The sequence below is a fragment of the Acinonyx jubatus genome, chromosome B3 (assembly GCF_027475565.1).
Source record: "Acinonyx jubatus isolate Ajub_Pintada_27869175 chromosome B3, VMU_Ajub_asm_v1.0, whole genome shotgun sequence".
Taxonomy (NCBI): Eukaryota; Metazoa; Chordata; class Mammalia; order Carnivora; family Felidae; genus Acinonyx; species Acinonyx jubatus.
The window spans coordinates 104,094,040-104,111,707 of record NC_069386.1 but is presented as its reverse complement, the minus strand read 5'-3'; the positions used below and the strand labels follow the sequence as shown (position 1 = coordinate 104,111,707).

Below are 17,668 nucleotides of genomic sequence, written 5' to 3'. Positions count from 1 at the left end.
CTGGAGTCCCCTCTTTTGCCATGCCAGGACTTAACCCTTCAGTCCTTGAATCATGGGAGAAAACTGTTGGACCCTGGGGAGAAGAGTCAGACTGTCAGGGGCGCCTGGGTGGCTCAGCTGGTTAAGTGTCTGACTTCGGCTCACGTCATGATCTCGCAGCTCGTGAGTTTGAGCCCCGCATCAGGCTCTGTGCTGACAGCTCAGAGCCTGGAGCCTGCTTTGGATTCTGTGTCTCCCTCTTTCTCTGTCCTTCCCCTGCTCGCACGCGCTCTCTCTCTCTCTCTCTCGAAAATAAACATTAAAAAAAATAAAAAATAAAAAAGTCAGCTTGGCATGGAGATTTTTAGTGGGAGGGCTTGAGGCAGCCGCTCTTTACCAACTCTAAGTTGGCAATATTTTGACAAGATAGCATAGTTTCACTGGGGTATACCCAGTGGACATCAGCTCATGTTAGAATTTCTACCTGACTTTCTCTTCTCCACGCTGAACAAACCTCAGTTATTTCAGTCTTCCCCCCAGTGTCTTTTTTTCAAAAGTTTAAGCCTCTTTACAGATTTCCTAACAAGCCCTACAAACTGTGTTTAGCGAAGATCAATCGGATTAGGCCAACAGTCTAAAGCTGACCTTTTCAGTATTGGAAAAGGGACAGAGAACAAAGTACTAATCAAGAGAGAAAATAGACAGTGGATGTGAACATCGCTCAACTACTGAAAAAGGGGCCAGTTTCTAGAATACGGGACAAAAGCATGACAGTGTCAGGTCTCTCACCGGTGCAAGTGCTAGAGGGGTCAGAGTGGTAAGGGAGCTGTTGTCTGAGTCACACACATCCACCCTCAAAGCCTGGTGGCTCCTTCCCCTGTGCCCCAGAGCCTGTTTGCTTACCCCATTACGGAGCTTATGACAAGACTTGGTAACTATTTGATTTTATCTACTTCTCCTACCAGGATCACCCACTGCAGGAAATTTGACTTATTTGTTTAATCATCCTCAGAGTATAGCCAAGAGTTTAGTCAGTACTTTCTGACCTACAGAAAGTACTCCAGACACATCAGGTGAGTCACAAACCAGCTTGCCCTCCGCCAACTGTATTGCTGCATGGAGTGAAGAAACTTAAAGCTTGTTGTTCCTTAGTGGTTCAGTCTGGCATTATATGCAATTATATTCCCTTTCAGAGCCATGGAATATGTAGACAAGGCAGAGAGTTTCAGAGCCTACAGAGCCTGAAGATGCCCACTGTCCTCCAGCTTATGTGCTTCCCTCATTTTCTTTAGAGAAGCAGAGGGGGAAAGACAGCCCGATCTTATTTCTGTTCACTTCTACTTCTGCTACTTTCCTCAACCCCTGAGCCCTTAGGAGTACAAATCCCAACTGGAATCCATTATCAGGTGAAAACTCAATGGCAGGAAACCAACGCAAGTACTTCTTTAAAAGTCTAGGAACATACTTACTGAAATCTGGTTTTCTCCCTTTTCCGGACTCCCTCTCCCCAATCTTGACAGCTAACACAGTGAGTGCCTGAGAAACCCAAAGCTCACTCTACTGTACATTTAAACTACCATCAAGGAGGGATATCTAGCTTCTCTTCCTTCTCACGTCTTCCAGGTCCAGTGCCCGACCACTGCTTCTCGTCCCAGCCTCCCCACAGGAGCCTCTCAGTAGGATACTGGAAACAACTACAGGGCGAACTATCATCTCGCCCCCTCGTTTTATACCTGGCTTGTTTGACAGCTGTGCGGAAAACTGGTGGTTCCTTTGGTCTTAATTCCAGCGCTTCAGCCTACGTTCCTTTGAACGCAAGAGGGCCTCCGCTCTCAAGGAACTGAAACTGCACCCTGGCGACTGTACACAACACAACTTCAATCTTTTTTTTGGTGTGTGGCAAAAGGAGAATTGCTTTTTGTGGGGAGGAGTGGGGAAGCGGTCCAATTAGGATATGCGAACCAAAAGGCGGGAGTGAATGAAAAGTACCAGCTGAATTTTCTGCCACTTTTCCTAGAGGTCTCCAAAATGTACCTGGCACCAAATCAGCACTTTGCACAAATCACAACAACTCCGCTGCAGCCGGGTCGGGCAAGATTCTTAAAGGATTTAATTGAACTACAGTCAAACACACACTCAGCGGCGCAGAAAAAATCCACCTCCTCCACAGAAGACCCGAAAAGATGCAGAAGTGCAATATGGAGAATCCAAAGCCATTTACTTAAGCCGTGGCTTTAGAGATTGGAGACAGAAGGAGGGAAATTCGTACACTCCTCAAATCTTGATCTTCGCCTCAAATACCTGATGACACTACCGCTAACAGTGTCCAGCGCCATTCGTCTACTTTGCAAACTCTGAAGCTTCAGGAGGGGAAGCAGGGATTTTTTGGAGACTTACAAGGACTGGCTAAGGGAGGCAACTGGCGCAGTCGCTCCCGTGGAAAACTGCAATTAAAGATTCCTGCCGGTGCCGATAAGATCGCTGCCACCGTGACACGGGGCACACGCCCTTTTATTCTCTCCTCTCCGCAGCCCTCTCCTTGCTTTTCCCAGGGTTTAAAAATCATGTTAACAATAAGCAAATACAGCATGGCCAGATGCCTTTCGTGGTCAGATGGTTCATTGTTTAAAAAGTTTCAGTTTAAAATCCAAAAGATTGTTAACAGATGCAGTTTCTGGCTAGAGACTGGGAAAAACCTCACTTAAACAAAAGAGTATGTTGTGATTGGAACTAAAAAGGGAATTACCTTTAAAGATAAGAACCACAAACATTTCCTATTCGAAAATACCTCCAGCCCCACCAACAGGACCTTTTTTTGGCCCTTTCACAGAAGTGAAAATAATTTGACAGTGGACTGCTGCATATGACAAACCACGGCTGCCCAACCAGCCCCGTCATTTTTACAGATTTGTTTGGACTTTCAACAAGGCCACAACATCCATCTCTTACTCTCCCCCGGATTACTCAATTAGGCAAGCCTCCAATTAATTTCTCTCCAATTCTTTCAGCCCCAGAAATACTTTGCTGCTTTCATTTTGGCTCTGGAAATGGGTTTTCAACCGGAGACTTAGATAGAGACGAGTGTGAGAAATGAACATGGTGCCTGATAAGCAGACAGCCGCTGTTGGGACGCAAGTCACTATTGGGTGGAAAAGAGCCACTTGGCTGAGTGAGGCCTGGCCCCATCCTCAGTTCCCAGTCTCGTTTGCTTCCACAACTGCTGTGCACTTTTACACAGAAAGCCTGCTTTTCACCAACTCATGTGTCTGTTTCTGTTGGCTTTCGTGGGCCCTTACTCTACGGTTTCACTATGTGTGAGAATGTCTGTAATGCACTGGGTTCTAATCTTGAGAGATGGAAAATCTAAAAAGCCATGAGTACATAGCTTTCCCTTGGCCCGAGAAATAGATGTGGTTTGACTTGCTGGTGACAAGCCTGATTTGAAAAGGCGACCAAAGATACGGTCCAAGGAAAACAATCTGTTCATAGTAATACGGACGGCCACCATGGGCTCCACTTTGAGAATGAGCAAACTGTCCGTTAGGGAATCGCATTATATGAAGAGAGGTAAACGTTATGCCCTTTTCACACTTAAATTTTTGTGTTCTCTTACTCATTGTATTATTTCCCTATTTATTACAGTGCCCCAGAAAGGTCAGTTTCAGATCCATCACATAGCACGCTTAACAGTTTGGGAAGCTCTAATCAAGAAAAACCTACATTTAGCAACACTCCCATCCATTTTTTTAAAACCATTTTTAAAAGTTTATTTATTTATTTATTTTGAGAGAGAGAAAGACAGAGACAGAGAGAGAGCACGTGTGAATGCACGAGTTGGGGAGGGGCGGGGTGGGGGGGGGGAGGGAGGGAGGGAGGGAGAGAATCCCAAGCAGGCTCCTCACTGTCAGCGTGGAGCCTGATGTGGGGCTCGAACTTACAAACCAGGAGATCACGACCTGACATCAAGTCAGACACTTAACCCATTGAGCCACCCAGGCTCCTATCATACATTTTAAAGTGAGGCAGATCTATAACCCCACGGGAATCCCCAAAGACTTCAAATGGCTTTCCCACTCAGCCACAACTTGGCTGTCATGTAAGGAATCCAGGCTGCAGGGCTGAAGCCTGCAGGAGAAACGCATTTCCAAAGGTCTGTGCAGTCTGGCCGGGTACTAGTAGGAAGGGCCCATCCATCAAGAAATGGGACTCAGAGGTCAGGGGCCACATCCCTATCTATCCTCCTACAAAAAGGCAACCTCACCATGTGCACATGAGGCAGGGTTTGCAAGGGGATTTGATAGGCCTGGAAATTGAAAAATGAGCAACAGCTGCCAAGTCCAAGGTCATTACTATCCTCCAGGATTTGCCTTTTCTAGTCTAAGGGGCAGCAGTTTCCATGATTAACTTACAATTGCTGTCAAGGGTGTAATAAAATCTGGGAAAGAAGAAAACTTTCCCCTCAGTAAGCTGCTCCCATTTTCCTGCCCTTTCCTTCCCTCCAGTGTATCTTCTCAGTCCCCACTTCATATTGTTTCCTAATTTTGAGAAAAAAACTCTGCACTCGGATGAGCCAAAATAGACAGACATGTCCTCTGTGCACATAAGGAACTTGAAGATGTTTCCTTCTTGGTTCCAGGGGCCAGGTCCTGAGATGGCTGTGTGAAAGTTCCCTTGCTTTCAAAGACCATACAATACCATCACTTTCAGAACTGAACATATTTTAATTTCAAAATGCTTTCCCAGTGTATTATACCTGGTCCTTGAGCTATGACAATCAGTTCAATAAGAGAGAGACAGTACAAAGAGAAAAAAGAAGACACTATCATTCACAAACACATCTTCCTGGTTACTACTAGATTCGGAATCCTTAGGTCTACAACTTGGTCTGATCTGGTAGCAGCTCAGAAAACCATACGGAGAGGTTAGAGCTGGATACGTCTCTCAGCAAAGGCCCCTGGAACCAAGCCCCCACATAGTTGTAGCAATTGTAACTGCTCAGGTGGAAAACTAATTGTGCTTTAAAATTTTTTTTTTGACAGTTCAGCATAACACTCGTGACAACTTAGTGGTTCACTCGTCATGCACTCATTTCAACGTGTCCGATGCTGGAGTTACAAAGATGAGCTAAGACATGGTGCCTCGCCCCCAGAGGCACAAAGTCTGGCTGGAGAGGGGCACACGCAGGCTCACTACTGCAGACATGTTCCTGGAAGGACAGCACAGCAATCAGACAAGGCAGCAAAGGGGCAGTGGTGCTCAGAGACACTCACATGGGTAAATGGAGGTCTCACAATGCACGCTAGTCACATAGGAAAAGTTTCTCGGACTGATATTGTGTCTTGAAAAGAAATTGGATTGCTATAGTTTGTTCTTATTTCCTTGTGGCAAGAGTGAGGAACTCGAGTGTCCACTGCCTGTTAGAGAGAGAGGTACCATTTCTCCTAGGTGCTAGCCTGCCCTTCCTGCTTACCCCATCGTGATTCAAGTTTCTACTGAACACAAGAAAAAAGTGGTAAAAGATGGTCATGAACTTGATTGGTTCCAAAAATGGGGTGGACATGGTCTCAGAATTTGCCACAGGGTAAAAGATAGCAGAGTGAACTTTATTGCAGGAGATACAGTCCATGCGGTGATGCTTAGCACCACGGGACAGGATATCCATTCTCCCCTTCTCCAAAGGTAACAGAACCCAGAATAAAAATCGATTTCCTTGCAGCTGGGGCCATATAACAGTGGGCTGTGAGGGAATTCAGGTGGATGACTCCTAGGACATGTCCCTAAGAGGGGAGGTGGGTAAGTTTGTGCCTTCTTTCCCTTTCCCACATCCTCAGTTTGGAATATGAAATGGTCAGACAGCCACTTTGGACCATGAGGATGAGGCCACACCTTAGAGATGCTGAAACGGAAAGCTGCTAGAAGGTAAGAACAGAGGACTGAGACCCCAGAATACTAGTCCTAACCTACCGAGATACCAACTATTATGTAAAAAACAGAGAGAAAATTCGATCTTGGTGTAAGCCAATATTATTTTGGGTCTCAGTCGTAACAAGACTATGAATAGCAGGTACAGGTATAGGAGATATGGGAAGGTGTCCAATGAAGTGTTGATAAAAACAACATCTGAGGCATCACCACATTGCCCCATGTAGCAACAAGGCCACGATCTGGTCTGTACATTATAAAGAACTGTCTGAATTCTGGTGGCGAAACGAGAGAGCAAAGGGAATCAACAATGATAACTTTCCAGTTAACCATAAACACAATGAATTTCTTACCTTTTTCTTGCTACAGTATATTTGCCATTTCTTCTCAGCTGGAAGTGCAAACATGGCTTCCCTGTGTTTGTCTGTCAGGTCAAGTTCATCCTGAGAAGAAAAATAATAATTAGTATTTCAGAGATTAAATGTTATTCCTATAGGAGAGTTTATCAAGGGTCATTACAGAGGGGGGAAAAAAAAAAGAAACCAACACAGAACTCAATGAACTTGGAAAAGACTGAGACTGTAAGGTGTATGCTGTTACCATTAAGAAGGCACGTCCCTGGCATGGGGCTGAGTATCAAGCATGGCAAGAAGGACAAGGCTCAGCCTACACTTACTGCAGGGTGTGGGAAAGTGAGCTGAGCACACACAGAATCATCCTGAGCCAGTGTGTACAGCTGGTGGGGGGGGGGGGGGTCTGTTGAGCAGTAAAGGCCATCAAAGCTCCAGAGTTTGGAAGGATTACTCATATTGTAGATGAGGATTTGCTGGGGGTGGCTCCACCAACACTGAGTATCAGGCTGGACCTGAAGAACTTGCACATGACAAGGAGAGGAGAGCAACAGCACCAAAGGCAGGGTGCGAGACCAGACTAGGTGTGTTTGGGGGACAGAGATCAGCTTAGCCGAAACACCAGAATTATGCAAAGAATCATCACATAAAAGGTTTGGGAGACTGGGAATGATCAGTTTGTGAAGAGTCTTTTTTTTTTTTTTTTGTAATGTCTATTTATTTATTTTGAGAGAGAGAGAGAGAGGGACCAGAGGATGGGGAGAGACAGAGACAGAGAGAGAGAGAGTGAGAGAGAGAGAGAGAGGGAGAATCCGAAGCAGGCTCCACACTGTCAGCACAGAGCCCGATGTGGGGTTCAAACTCATGAAACGTGAGATCATGACCTGAGCAGAAACCAAGAGTCAGATGCTTAACCAACTGAGCCGCTGAGGCACCCTGTGAAAAGTCTCAGGAAAAAGAATAAGGAGTTTATTCTCTTGACCAAGGAGAGCCAATGACCGCTGTGAACAAGGGCGTGGCAATCTCACTGCCACAGGCCCCACTAATGTTTATTCAGTGCTTCTGGAGCCAAGCACCGTGCAGGCATTTTCTCAGTTCCCACAACAACTCGGAGTTCCATTCATTATTACCTCCTCGTAATAACAATGCCTGTTGTAATACAACTGGGGGAAATTTGGGTGGGAGACTGGGCAAGGAGCTGCTCCAGACCACACACCTGGTAAATGATGGGGCTGGTTTTCAGCCCGTAGCTGTCAGACTCCAGGACCCAGACTCAGCCTCTCAGATCAGTGTCTGGAAACATGAATTTTACAGTGGAGCGAAGCTTAGACTGGACACTAAGGGAGAGCAATTTACAAACATCCGTAACTACTGAATAACAACAGTAGGATAACAAATATAAAGTGCTTAGACAGAAGTTCTTGGCATTTAATAACTCAATCATCCCTGGTCCTTATTACTGGCATTAAGCGTCTGGTACATTTTTATTACATAGGGAAAGTTATCTAGTTGAGAGGCTGGTGGGTGTAGGACACATAAAAAGATGCTGTAAGTTAAGGCACGATAAGGTTTAGATCCCTGAGGAGTATGAACTCATCCCCTGCCTGAATGCCTTTGGTATTTATCTGCAATTCTGCCACTTGTAGACTCTAGCTTCATATCTCATACTTGTACCTCCATTTATCATCAAGCCCTGTTATTTCTTTCTTGAGAAGTGTCAGGATTTTTTGAAAGTTTATTATTTATTTTGAGAGAGAAACAGAGAATGTGCAGGCACAAGTGGGGGAGGGGCAGAGAGAGAGAGGGAGAAGGAGAACCCAGAGAGAGAATTGACAATACGGGGCTCGATCTCACGAACTGAGAGATCACGGCCTGAGATGAAACCAAGAGTTGGGTGCTTAACAGACTGAGCCCCCCAGGTGCCCTTTTTTCCTTTCTAAAATTTCCAATGAAACCACCCAAACTTACACTCTAATAGCTGCTCCCTCGACTCCTGGCAATAGCCTGCTCACTTCTCCTCCTTGCCTTTCCAATCCTTCCAATGGCACATCCAGAATTCATTAAAGCAGTGGTACTTAAACCTGAGAGAACAACAGAATCACCTGGAGGACTCCTGAAATCATTGATCACCCCGTGTTAAGGATTGAGTCAGTAGGAGGATGTGTGAAAATGTGAGTATCTAAAAAGTTTCCAAGTGGTGCTGATGCTGCTGGTCCAGGGACCACATTTTAAAACGACTGCCTTAAAAATAGAGCTCCTGTTCTGTCCTGAGCTCCCAGTTCAAACAACTTCATTAGTTCCACATGCCTACAAAAGTAATTACATATTCCTCAGCTCGCCTTTCAGGTCTTCCATTTATAAGCCCCAAGTCACTTTGCCAGGCTTGCTTCTGGTTATCCCTTCTGCCCTGTTCTGTTAACCCCGCACCTCCAGGGCCTAGCCACTCTGGGCTGCATATCCAGATATGTGCTACTAGCTTCCTGGGGAAGTTCTCAATCTCGTTAAGACCTACTGCCTCGTCTCCAGGATGGGCCTATCATTTCTCTTGCAGGGATGTTGTGAAATTAGCAACATCAGCTAGGTATGGAATAAAGCTCGGCACAGGGCGGGTAGCTGAGGAGCTGCAGTGTTGTTATTTCCTTCGCCATTTAAACATAAATCAGGTGCTATTTTCTTTTAAGAGCAAGGTAAACAGTTCAGTCACTTAAATGCACACCCACACATATTACACCCTAACCACAAGAAACTAGTTACGAATTTTGGCAATGAACAACCAGAGAAGGGACAAAAGATATTTACTGAAAATTGCATTATGAGGAAACATGCTAAAATGTTAAAATTTTGGCATGCAACTATTATATATGTGAAGTGAGAATTTTTCTTACTTCCTTCCTTTTTTAATTTCCTAGAAGCCACACCTGCTCTCACCTATTGATGAATAGGGAAAATAATGGTGACATAAATCACTTGGGGTTGGGGGGCAGATGCAGGGGATGGCCAGGTTGGTTATCCACACAGCTCGATAATATGGTGCCTAGTTTGGGGAGAAGGTTTGTGATTTGTAGGAGAGAAAAGCACTCCTTGTGTTGCATCCTTTACTATACTACAGCACTGTTTTTGCTAACTGAGTGGAGATGTGAACAAACATGTGAGTCCTAAAACCTACAGATTCACAGCAAAGAGTATTAATATTACTACATTTTGCTGTTAGAGGTAGAAAAATGCTCCCTCAGTTTTGAGACACACAAATGACCAATTTTGAATTGAGAGAACACAGTCGAATAGGACTTAGAAGCAGATGGTTTTATGCAAGAAGACACTTTGCATAAAATAAAAAATAAACTGCTATAGGGTCTCTGGATATAACTTTGGATTACAGTAAAAAAAATGGGGAAGAAATAAATGAATACTGGTAATAGTAATAGCTAACAATTACTGAGCACGTTCTGTATGCTTAGTACTGTTTTATAGGAATTAATTTAGTTTATTTTCACAACAATGCTATAAAGTGGGCACTGTTACCGCATTTTTAAGGAAACTGAATCGTAGAAAGATTAAATAGCTTGCTCAAGGTAACAAAGCTAGCGAATGGTGGAGAAGGAACTGAAGTCTAGACTGTCTATTTACAGAGTCCACGTTCCTAACCACTAGACCGTTCATTCTGTTGATCATTCGACAAGTAGGTAAAATCATGGCACTGACACAAATATGAAAATGTATCCATCTGCTGCACACCCGGCCTACTAAACTTCCGTTAGCAGAGAGAGGAAGATGTCATCGTCAGACACCCCTGAGTTCCAGGCCTGGCTCTTATGGGTCATGCAAACTTGGACAAGTGACTTAACCTCCAAACTTCAGTTTCTTCACCTGGAAAATGAGAATGACAGCATCTATCTGAGAGAGTCCTCTCAAGGATTCATTCATGCAGCCAACAACTTGTTTTCAGGCTTTATTCAATGCTAGCCATTACGCTACATCCAAGAGACAAAAAAGTATCACAGAGCTCAAATTCTTGAGTAAGAAGGGAAATCAAATAATCACATGAACTGAGGTATGATCACACAAGATGCTGAGATCTGACAGCCCACTTGTGCAGAAAGGCAGAGCAGTGAAGGGCTGTCCCAAGGAAGTGAGGTCAAAGTTCAGATGACTAAGAACCAAATAGGTAACAAGCAGAGGGGACACTGAACAGTAGCCTTGAAGGACAATATGAACTCTGGTCTTTCTCTTAGGAGCAACCAGAGGTCACTGGCAGATTCTGAGTAAGAATGACATAGATTAAATTAGATAATGACTGGGAGTGCCTAAGCACAATGTCCAGAGTGTAATAAGACCCCCATCCCTCCATTCCAAAAGTATCTCTCCTCTGACTCATTCCATTTTCATAACATGGCTGAATCAAGCATGTGAAACTCTTACAAGACTATTACAGCCTTAGAGATCAATCAACACTCGCTGTCCTACCCATTCCAGGACCAGGGCCAGACATTATAAAGAATACAAAGATGAATAACAGGCCCCGATTTCATGGAATTTAAGAATCTAGTTAGGAAGACAAAGATGATAGAAAGCTTCAATGGTTCCCTTTCTTTTCAGGATCAAGTCCAAAATTCCTCAGGAGGTAGGTAGAAGCCCTTTGTGATAGGCTGACTTGTCTCCTCTCCTTCCCCTCCCCCTCCACCACTACCAGCAGCCACCTTTTAGCAGGTCTGATCACAAGCTGCCCACTTCTGAAAGTTTTCCACATGCTGTTCAGAGAGCCCTTCCCACCATTTCTAAGGATCAGTCCTATTCATCTAACCTTTTACAAGGTGTCAACTTTTCCCCTCCAGATAGCCTATCCTCACTTTCCTAGAGAGGGCAGCTCATCTATTTTCACCTATCCTTACAGCATTCATCACATTGCTACTGTTACATTATTGGCACGTCTGACTCCCATTCTGGACTCATTCCCAGAGGGCAGGAACTGAATTTGTTCTATTCGTTGTTGCTATTAAGTAATTATCGTGCCTGAAACAATACCTGACATAGCTGGATTCCCCACCCCCTGCCCCCCAAAAACGTAAGGTGAGGGAAGTTGAGGAAGCTAGGAGGAAGAGAAGGGACTATTGTAAGAACAGTATAGTATAGTATGTATAGTAATATACAGTATGCATATATTATATAATATATAATATATAGTATAAGTTTATATATAATAAACTATAGTATGTATAGTAATGCTCAATGTATTTCAAACATTAATGCCCCCTTCACCTTTTCTGGTGGGTAAAATGTACATATGGTGAAATGTACAGATCTTAAGAATACAATTTTCAGTCTGGCAACAGAAGAGAGACTATTTCTCCTAGCCTGTAGCTTGCCTTTTTACTTTGTTAACAATCTATTTTGATCACTAGGTGTTTTTAATTTTAACGATGTCTAAGTGATTAATATTCTTTTCTTTCAGAGTTAGTGCTTTTTGTCTTCTCTGAGAAATCTTTGCAACTTTCAGGTCAAAAAAGTATTCTGTGGTTCCGCATGGAAACTGCCCAGTTGTAGTTTAAGCTTCTATGTTTGAATCTTACTCCACATCTCCTAGACCGGACTCCTGGGGTCTTTCTTTAGATACAAAAAAGCTGGATGGCTTTTGCCTTCTCTTTTTTCCAGCTACTTGTACTCATTTAGATACACTGCTGGACAAGGAAGGGAATTAAGCCACAGTTGATGGAAGAAGGAAAAAGAATGGAATGCAAACTAATTGGCAAATCATCTTGACATATTAGGCCCTTCAAGCTCTGCCATTACTTCAAAGCAATATTACAGATTACAGAGATTTTTCATTTTTATACTTAATTCAAAGACTGAAAGAGGCAATCATGGAAAACAAAACAGTTAGGATCACTTTATCTCAGACAGTATCTCTTTACAGGAGATTTTTAGAAAATGTACATTTATGGGGCAGAGGGCAGATTGGTGGCTGTGCGGGGCTAGAGGGAGGAGCAGTGGCTGACTGCAGATGGGCAGGGTGCTAGAAATGTTCTGAAGCAGGAGTGTGGTCATAGCGGCACGGCTGTATACATTTGCTAAAACTCACTGGACTGTTCGCTTACAAAAGGTGAATTCCATAGCATGTAAATTACATCTAAGCTGCTAAACAACAACGACAAAGTCAAGCTTGCTTGTTGGAGCCCTGAGGAAAACAAAAAGTTCAGAGTAGAGAAAATATAGTCTGTGTACGCTGGAAGGAAAGAAATTTCTGATTGAATATTAGATAAACTAAGGAGTTGGTTTAGAAGAGAAACGGATTGCAAAGAAATGTGAAGAGAAGGAAAGTGTGTTCTCCTTTAGGATAAGCAGCTCACTCTGGGAACTGTTAAAATTTCACACACAACTTCTGTTTGAAACCAAAGATCACTTCTATGAAATATCTTTATCAGAATTATATAGATTCTATTAATATGCATTCCATTTAGATCAAGAGATAGTATTTCCCCTAAGGTCCCTTAATATTTTTTTTTATTATTTTTTTTTAATGTTTATTTTTGACAGAGAGAGACAGAGCATGAGTGGGGGAGGGACAGAGAGAGAGAAGGAGACACAGAATCCAAAGCAGGCTCCAGGCTCTGAGCTGTCGGCACAGAGCCCAACGCGGGGCTCGAACTCACAGACCGCGAGATCATGACCTGAGCCCAAGTTGGACGCTCAACCGACTGAGCCACCCAGGCACCCTTAAAGTCCCTTAATATTAAATTAAATGATGTGTTAAATGTAACGATAAAGTTTCAAGAACTTTTTCAGTTTTGGGTTTTTTCCCCCCAATTTTCCCTACTGGTGGTGCTATAGAGTACTTGCTCCTCTGGGCCTCTGTGAATTAATAAGCAAGTTTTCCACTAAGATTAATAAATGTAATTAGCCCAGTTCCAGGGAACATCCCAGATGCTTCTAGATCACCTTACTGCTTTTGTTTTGTTTTGTTGCAATCATGCTAAGTCACATACTCTTTTCCCCAAAACAACTGTTTTGCAATTCATGCCAAGACAAATAGAACGAACTTCTTTCCTACTCCGGATGGCCCAGCTCCTTTCACTGGCCACAGAATATTCTTTCGCATTATTCTTTGTTGGACAGAGTTTTCAGTTCACTGAAGGAAAATAATTTGGCCAGTGCTAAAAGAAGAAACATTTCCACCAAGCATCAGTCCTCTCCCCACAGTGCTCAAGCTTCTTGAAAACTAAAACCAGCAAACAGAACCCTCTAGGCTTTTCTTCTTAGAGAACATTTTAATTATGTTTTTAATATCTTTATATGTATTTCATATAGTATCTTGGGGAAAAGGTATAAATTATATATTTTTATATATATGAAAAATATTATATATATTTTAAGAGGAAAAGACTTCTGAGGGAAGCCCAGCTGTGGGAACTAAAGTTCCCTAACAAAGCATGTAATTAAGACCCACTTCTAAAAGGTTCTGTACAAAGAAATCTCACCAGTCCTACACTCTGCATAAGCGGGCAACACTATACAGAAATCTACATAAATCACAAAACAATTGGCACAGTATAAATAAATCTAAGGAAATGGATTGATTTGCTAGATAAAGCAAAGGAAGGAATTTTGAAATAATATACAATAAGGGTCTTGAATGGGTTGAAAGAGCTTTTCCAGATATTTAGCTAAACTGAAATATAGAGTTATTTATAAAACCTCCAAAACAGTATTGAAAGCATTTATTCTTTGAAAATCCAAATCAATAGATTTCAGTGAGCCAACAAGTAAGTTTCCAGCTAACCAGAGAAATCTCTAATAAAGGAATTGTGGGTTTCTATTTCTAACGAGTTAAGCTAACTCTTTACATACATACTAATACATATTCCCGCAGAGGTAGAAGGACATGCAATTGATGCGGTGGAGAAGGGAGAATTAAAAAAGTGAGGAGACGAGAAGATAGGTCCCTGGGGTCACCCTGCCAATCAACTCACTCTTTTGTGTTTGTGTTTGGTTTTGCTCTTTAATAGTCCTTGACAAGGTGACCCACCCTCTGACTCAATGTACAGACCTCACAGAATTTCTAACCATAACTCAGACAAAGCTAAGTTTTCTCCTTCAGATTACACACTTCAGGTATTTGCCCACAGCATGTAGACCCAATTCGCCCACCCTAGCCCCACCCACAAAAGGTTTCCCCACATGCCCTGTAGGCAGCAATCCTCAAGTTCACCTCACATACACGCTATGTTAGCGGTGTCTTTTCTGGATTTTTAACCTTCGCCTTCCATCCCATAACTCAATATAACCAGAAATAAGTCAAACACTCGGAGGGACAAGTGACTAGGCCTTAAGTCATATGACATGGTGATAAGTGCACCTTGGGGAAAAGGCCAAATTACAATTTTACACATGTATAGAAAAAAATGTTCTATTAGGCTGAGCTATTTCATCAAATTTATGAATGTCCTTTACCAGCACAGAAAGTGACCGTCACATCCATAGGTCACAGATTGCCAATTCAACTCTTAAAATTTAACCATAATGACCATGAGAAACAATATTGTACTTTCACTGTGGTGGTTTGAAATCTGAAAGTTAGATACCATATTTGTCAGTTTAAATGTAAGTACTGTTGGTGGGAATGCAAACTGGTGCAGCCCTTCTGGAAAACAGTGTGAAGGTTCCTCAAAAAATTAAAAATAGAACTACCCTATGACCCAGCAATAGCACCACTAGGAATTTATCCAAAGGATACAGGAGTGCTAATTCATAGGGGCACATGCACCTCAATGTTTATAGCAGCGCTTTCAACAATAGCCAAATTATGGAAAGAGCCCAAATGTCCATCAACTGACGAATGGATACAGAAGATGTGGTTTGTATATACACTGGAATACTACTTGGCAGTGAGAAGGAATGAAATCCTGCCATTTGCAGCCATGTGGATGGAACTGGAAGGTATTATGCTGAGTGAAATAAGTCAGTCAGAGAAAGACAGATACAGGTTTTCGTTCATATGTGGAACTTGAGAAACTTAACAGAAGACCATGGGGGGAGGGAAAGGGACAAAAATAGTTACAAACAGAGAGGGAGGGAGGCAAACATAAGAGACTCTTCAATACAGAGAACAAACTAAGGGTTGATGTGGGGTGGGGAAGAGGGGAAAATGGGTGATGGACAGTGAGGAGGGCACTTGTTGGGATGAGCACTGGGTGTTGTATGGAAGCGATGAACCACGGGAATCTGCCCCGAAAACCAAGAGCACACTGTATACACTGTCTGTTAGCCAACTAGACAATAAATTATATTTAAAAAAATTTTAAAAAGGATTTTGTAGATTTCTCCTCAAAAATAGATAGATAGATAGAAAGAAAGAGGTATATTCGGTGACTTATTACCTGCTCCTAATTGGTCAGGAAAAAAAATAAATGGAAACAACTGCGTGCTTTAAATCCCAAAATGGATGTGTACACACAAAGAATGAACCTTGAAGGTTTTCGGCCGGTAAGATTTCTGCAAACCCTATTAGTCATTACATGAAATACCACAATATGACTCACCACCACCTACACAGTAATGTTCTGTGTCTGACAGACATGTTTTCACTCGATATATAAAAATAAGAAGTGAGATCCTACAAGCAAAGGCTGACTAATAGAAGTAATTTTTAGTTTCTTACTACCAATGGTTAAGTGTTTTACACTATTTCCTTTTCTTTAAGAGTAGACAATGAAAACTATATCCAGTTTGCTAGAAAAAATCTGCCGCTAAACCTGGGGCTTATTTAGCTTCTTTGTGTTATTTCAACCAGAAACTCGGAGCAATGTTAACTTTTATTAGTATACATCACCAGCAGTTTTCCAGGAATCTACAATAAATAAATCTGTTCTAAATATATGTCATAATCATCTCCCAGTATCCACCCAGCCACCCAAATATCCAGTTTTTTTTAAAAATATTTTTAATGTTTATTTATTTTTGAGAGAGAGAGAGAGAGACAGAGTGTGAGTGAGGGAGGGGCAGAGAGAGAGGTAGACAGAATCTGAAGCAGGCTCCAGGCTCTGAGCTGTCAGCCCAAGGCCTGACGCAGGGCTTGAAATCACCAACTGTGAGATCATGACCTGAGCTGAAGTCAGACCGAGCCATCCAGGCACCCCAGCCAAATACCCAGCTTTTATACCTATAACCTGGTACAACTTCTGTTGACAAGGCTTAATTGGGAGAATTTCTTAGCAGCATCTCCCTCACCAAATGGAGGGGCTTTGTCTCCTAGAAAGGCACCCTAAGGCCCTGTGGGCAACCGTGAAACCAAGTTCCACACGTGCCCCCTCCCTCAATGACTCTTGCCAGCCCAGGCCCCTCTCACACCTGCTCAGCATGCCCTTCAGAGACTTTTAGGCAGCTCAGATGACACTTTTAAGTTTTATTTGGGTCAAAAGATATTTAGCACAATAGGTCGCTTCTCCCATATTGCAGCTATGTATTTTACCATGTCATATATGATAGAGACTGTTAAGGACAAAAAATAATTCTTAAACCCTATCAACTTATCCTTTCAATCTGTTAATGCCAGCCACTTTCATGCTCCCAGAGTAACTGACATCCAAATGAAGAAGATGAGTAAAGAGAATGACAAAGAGGTGGATGGGGGACAGGAAGGGTGCAGGGATCAGCCCGAATCCATACTACTACTTTGAGAATAATTCAGAATACATACCCAATTGCTGGAGGATTCAGCAGTCATTAATTCATGCATATATGCATGCATGCATGTATGCAAATAGTTACTGAGCACCTCAAGCATTAACCTTCAGTAATTACTCGTCTGGACCACAAGCATTTACTGAGCACCCACTCTGGGCCACACCCTGCTCTAGGCTCTGGGGGTCCTGAGGATAAAAAAAGCCAGATACAACGCTTGTATGTCATTCCACTCTGTGAAAGTGCAAAGGTGTCTATCCATAGAGGATTTAACATAACGAGTGTCCATATGGGAATAAACTCAAAGCATCTGATTATTTCAAAGATGGCAAGAGACTTGATGACTTTTTCTTCCACATGCAAAAAATGCCCATCTTTCCCGAAAACAACCTGTATATACATTCTAAGTGAGCTTTCATTTGGTTTAGTTTAGTTTTTAAATATCCCATTGTGTAATCAAATAAATAGCAGCTGTAGGATGTTTCCAGTGGATTCATTTAAAATTGGGCAGGAGAGAAAAAAAAAAAAAATGCTGCATTTTCAGGGATCTTATTTAAAAAAAAAAAACATATAGATATGGTTCTTCATCCATAAGCCAAAAAAATCATAACTAAAAGATGTAACTGATCCTGAGCTCCTATAACACGCATCAAGAAACAGCCTGAAATTCCTGAGTAATTTTGGGAATTGAAGGCGGGGGAAGGGAGGATTCCAAGTACAACGGATAAAATGACCGAGGACCA

At 42.6% G+C, this 17,668-nt stretch overlaps 1 protein-coding gene across 6 annotated transcripts in view; it reads right to left on the bottom strand.

Annotated features, from left to right (window-relative positions):
• The window catches only part of DAAM1 (dishevelled associated activator of morphogenesis 1), a 174,296-nt gene that overhangs the window by 79,447 nt on the left and 77,181 nt on the right, over positions 1-17,668 (bottom strand). For all 6 annotated transcript variants that reach the window (XM_015071838.3, XM_053224497.1, XM_027065825.2 and 3 more), the window contains one exon: positions 6,255-6,344. In XM_015071838.3, the coding sequence (XP_014927324.1) occupies positions 6,255-6,344 (90 nt within the window). The remainder of the gene's footprint in view (positions 1-6,254; positions 6,345-17,668) is intronic.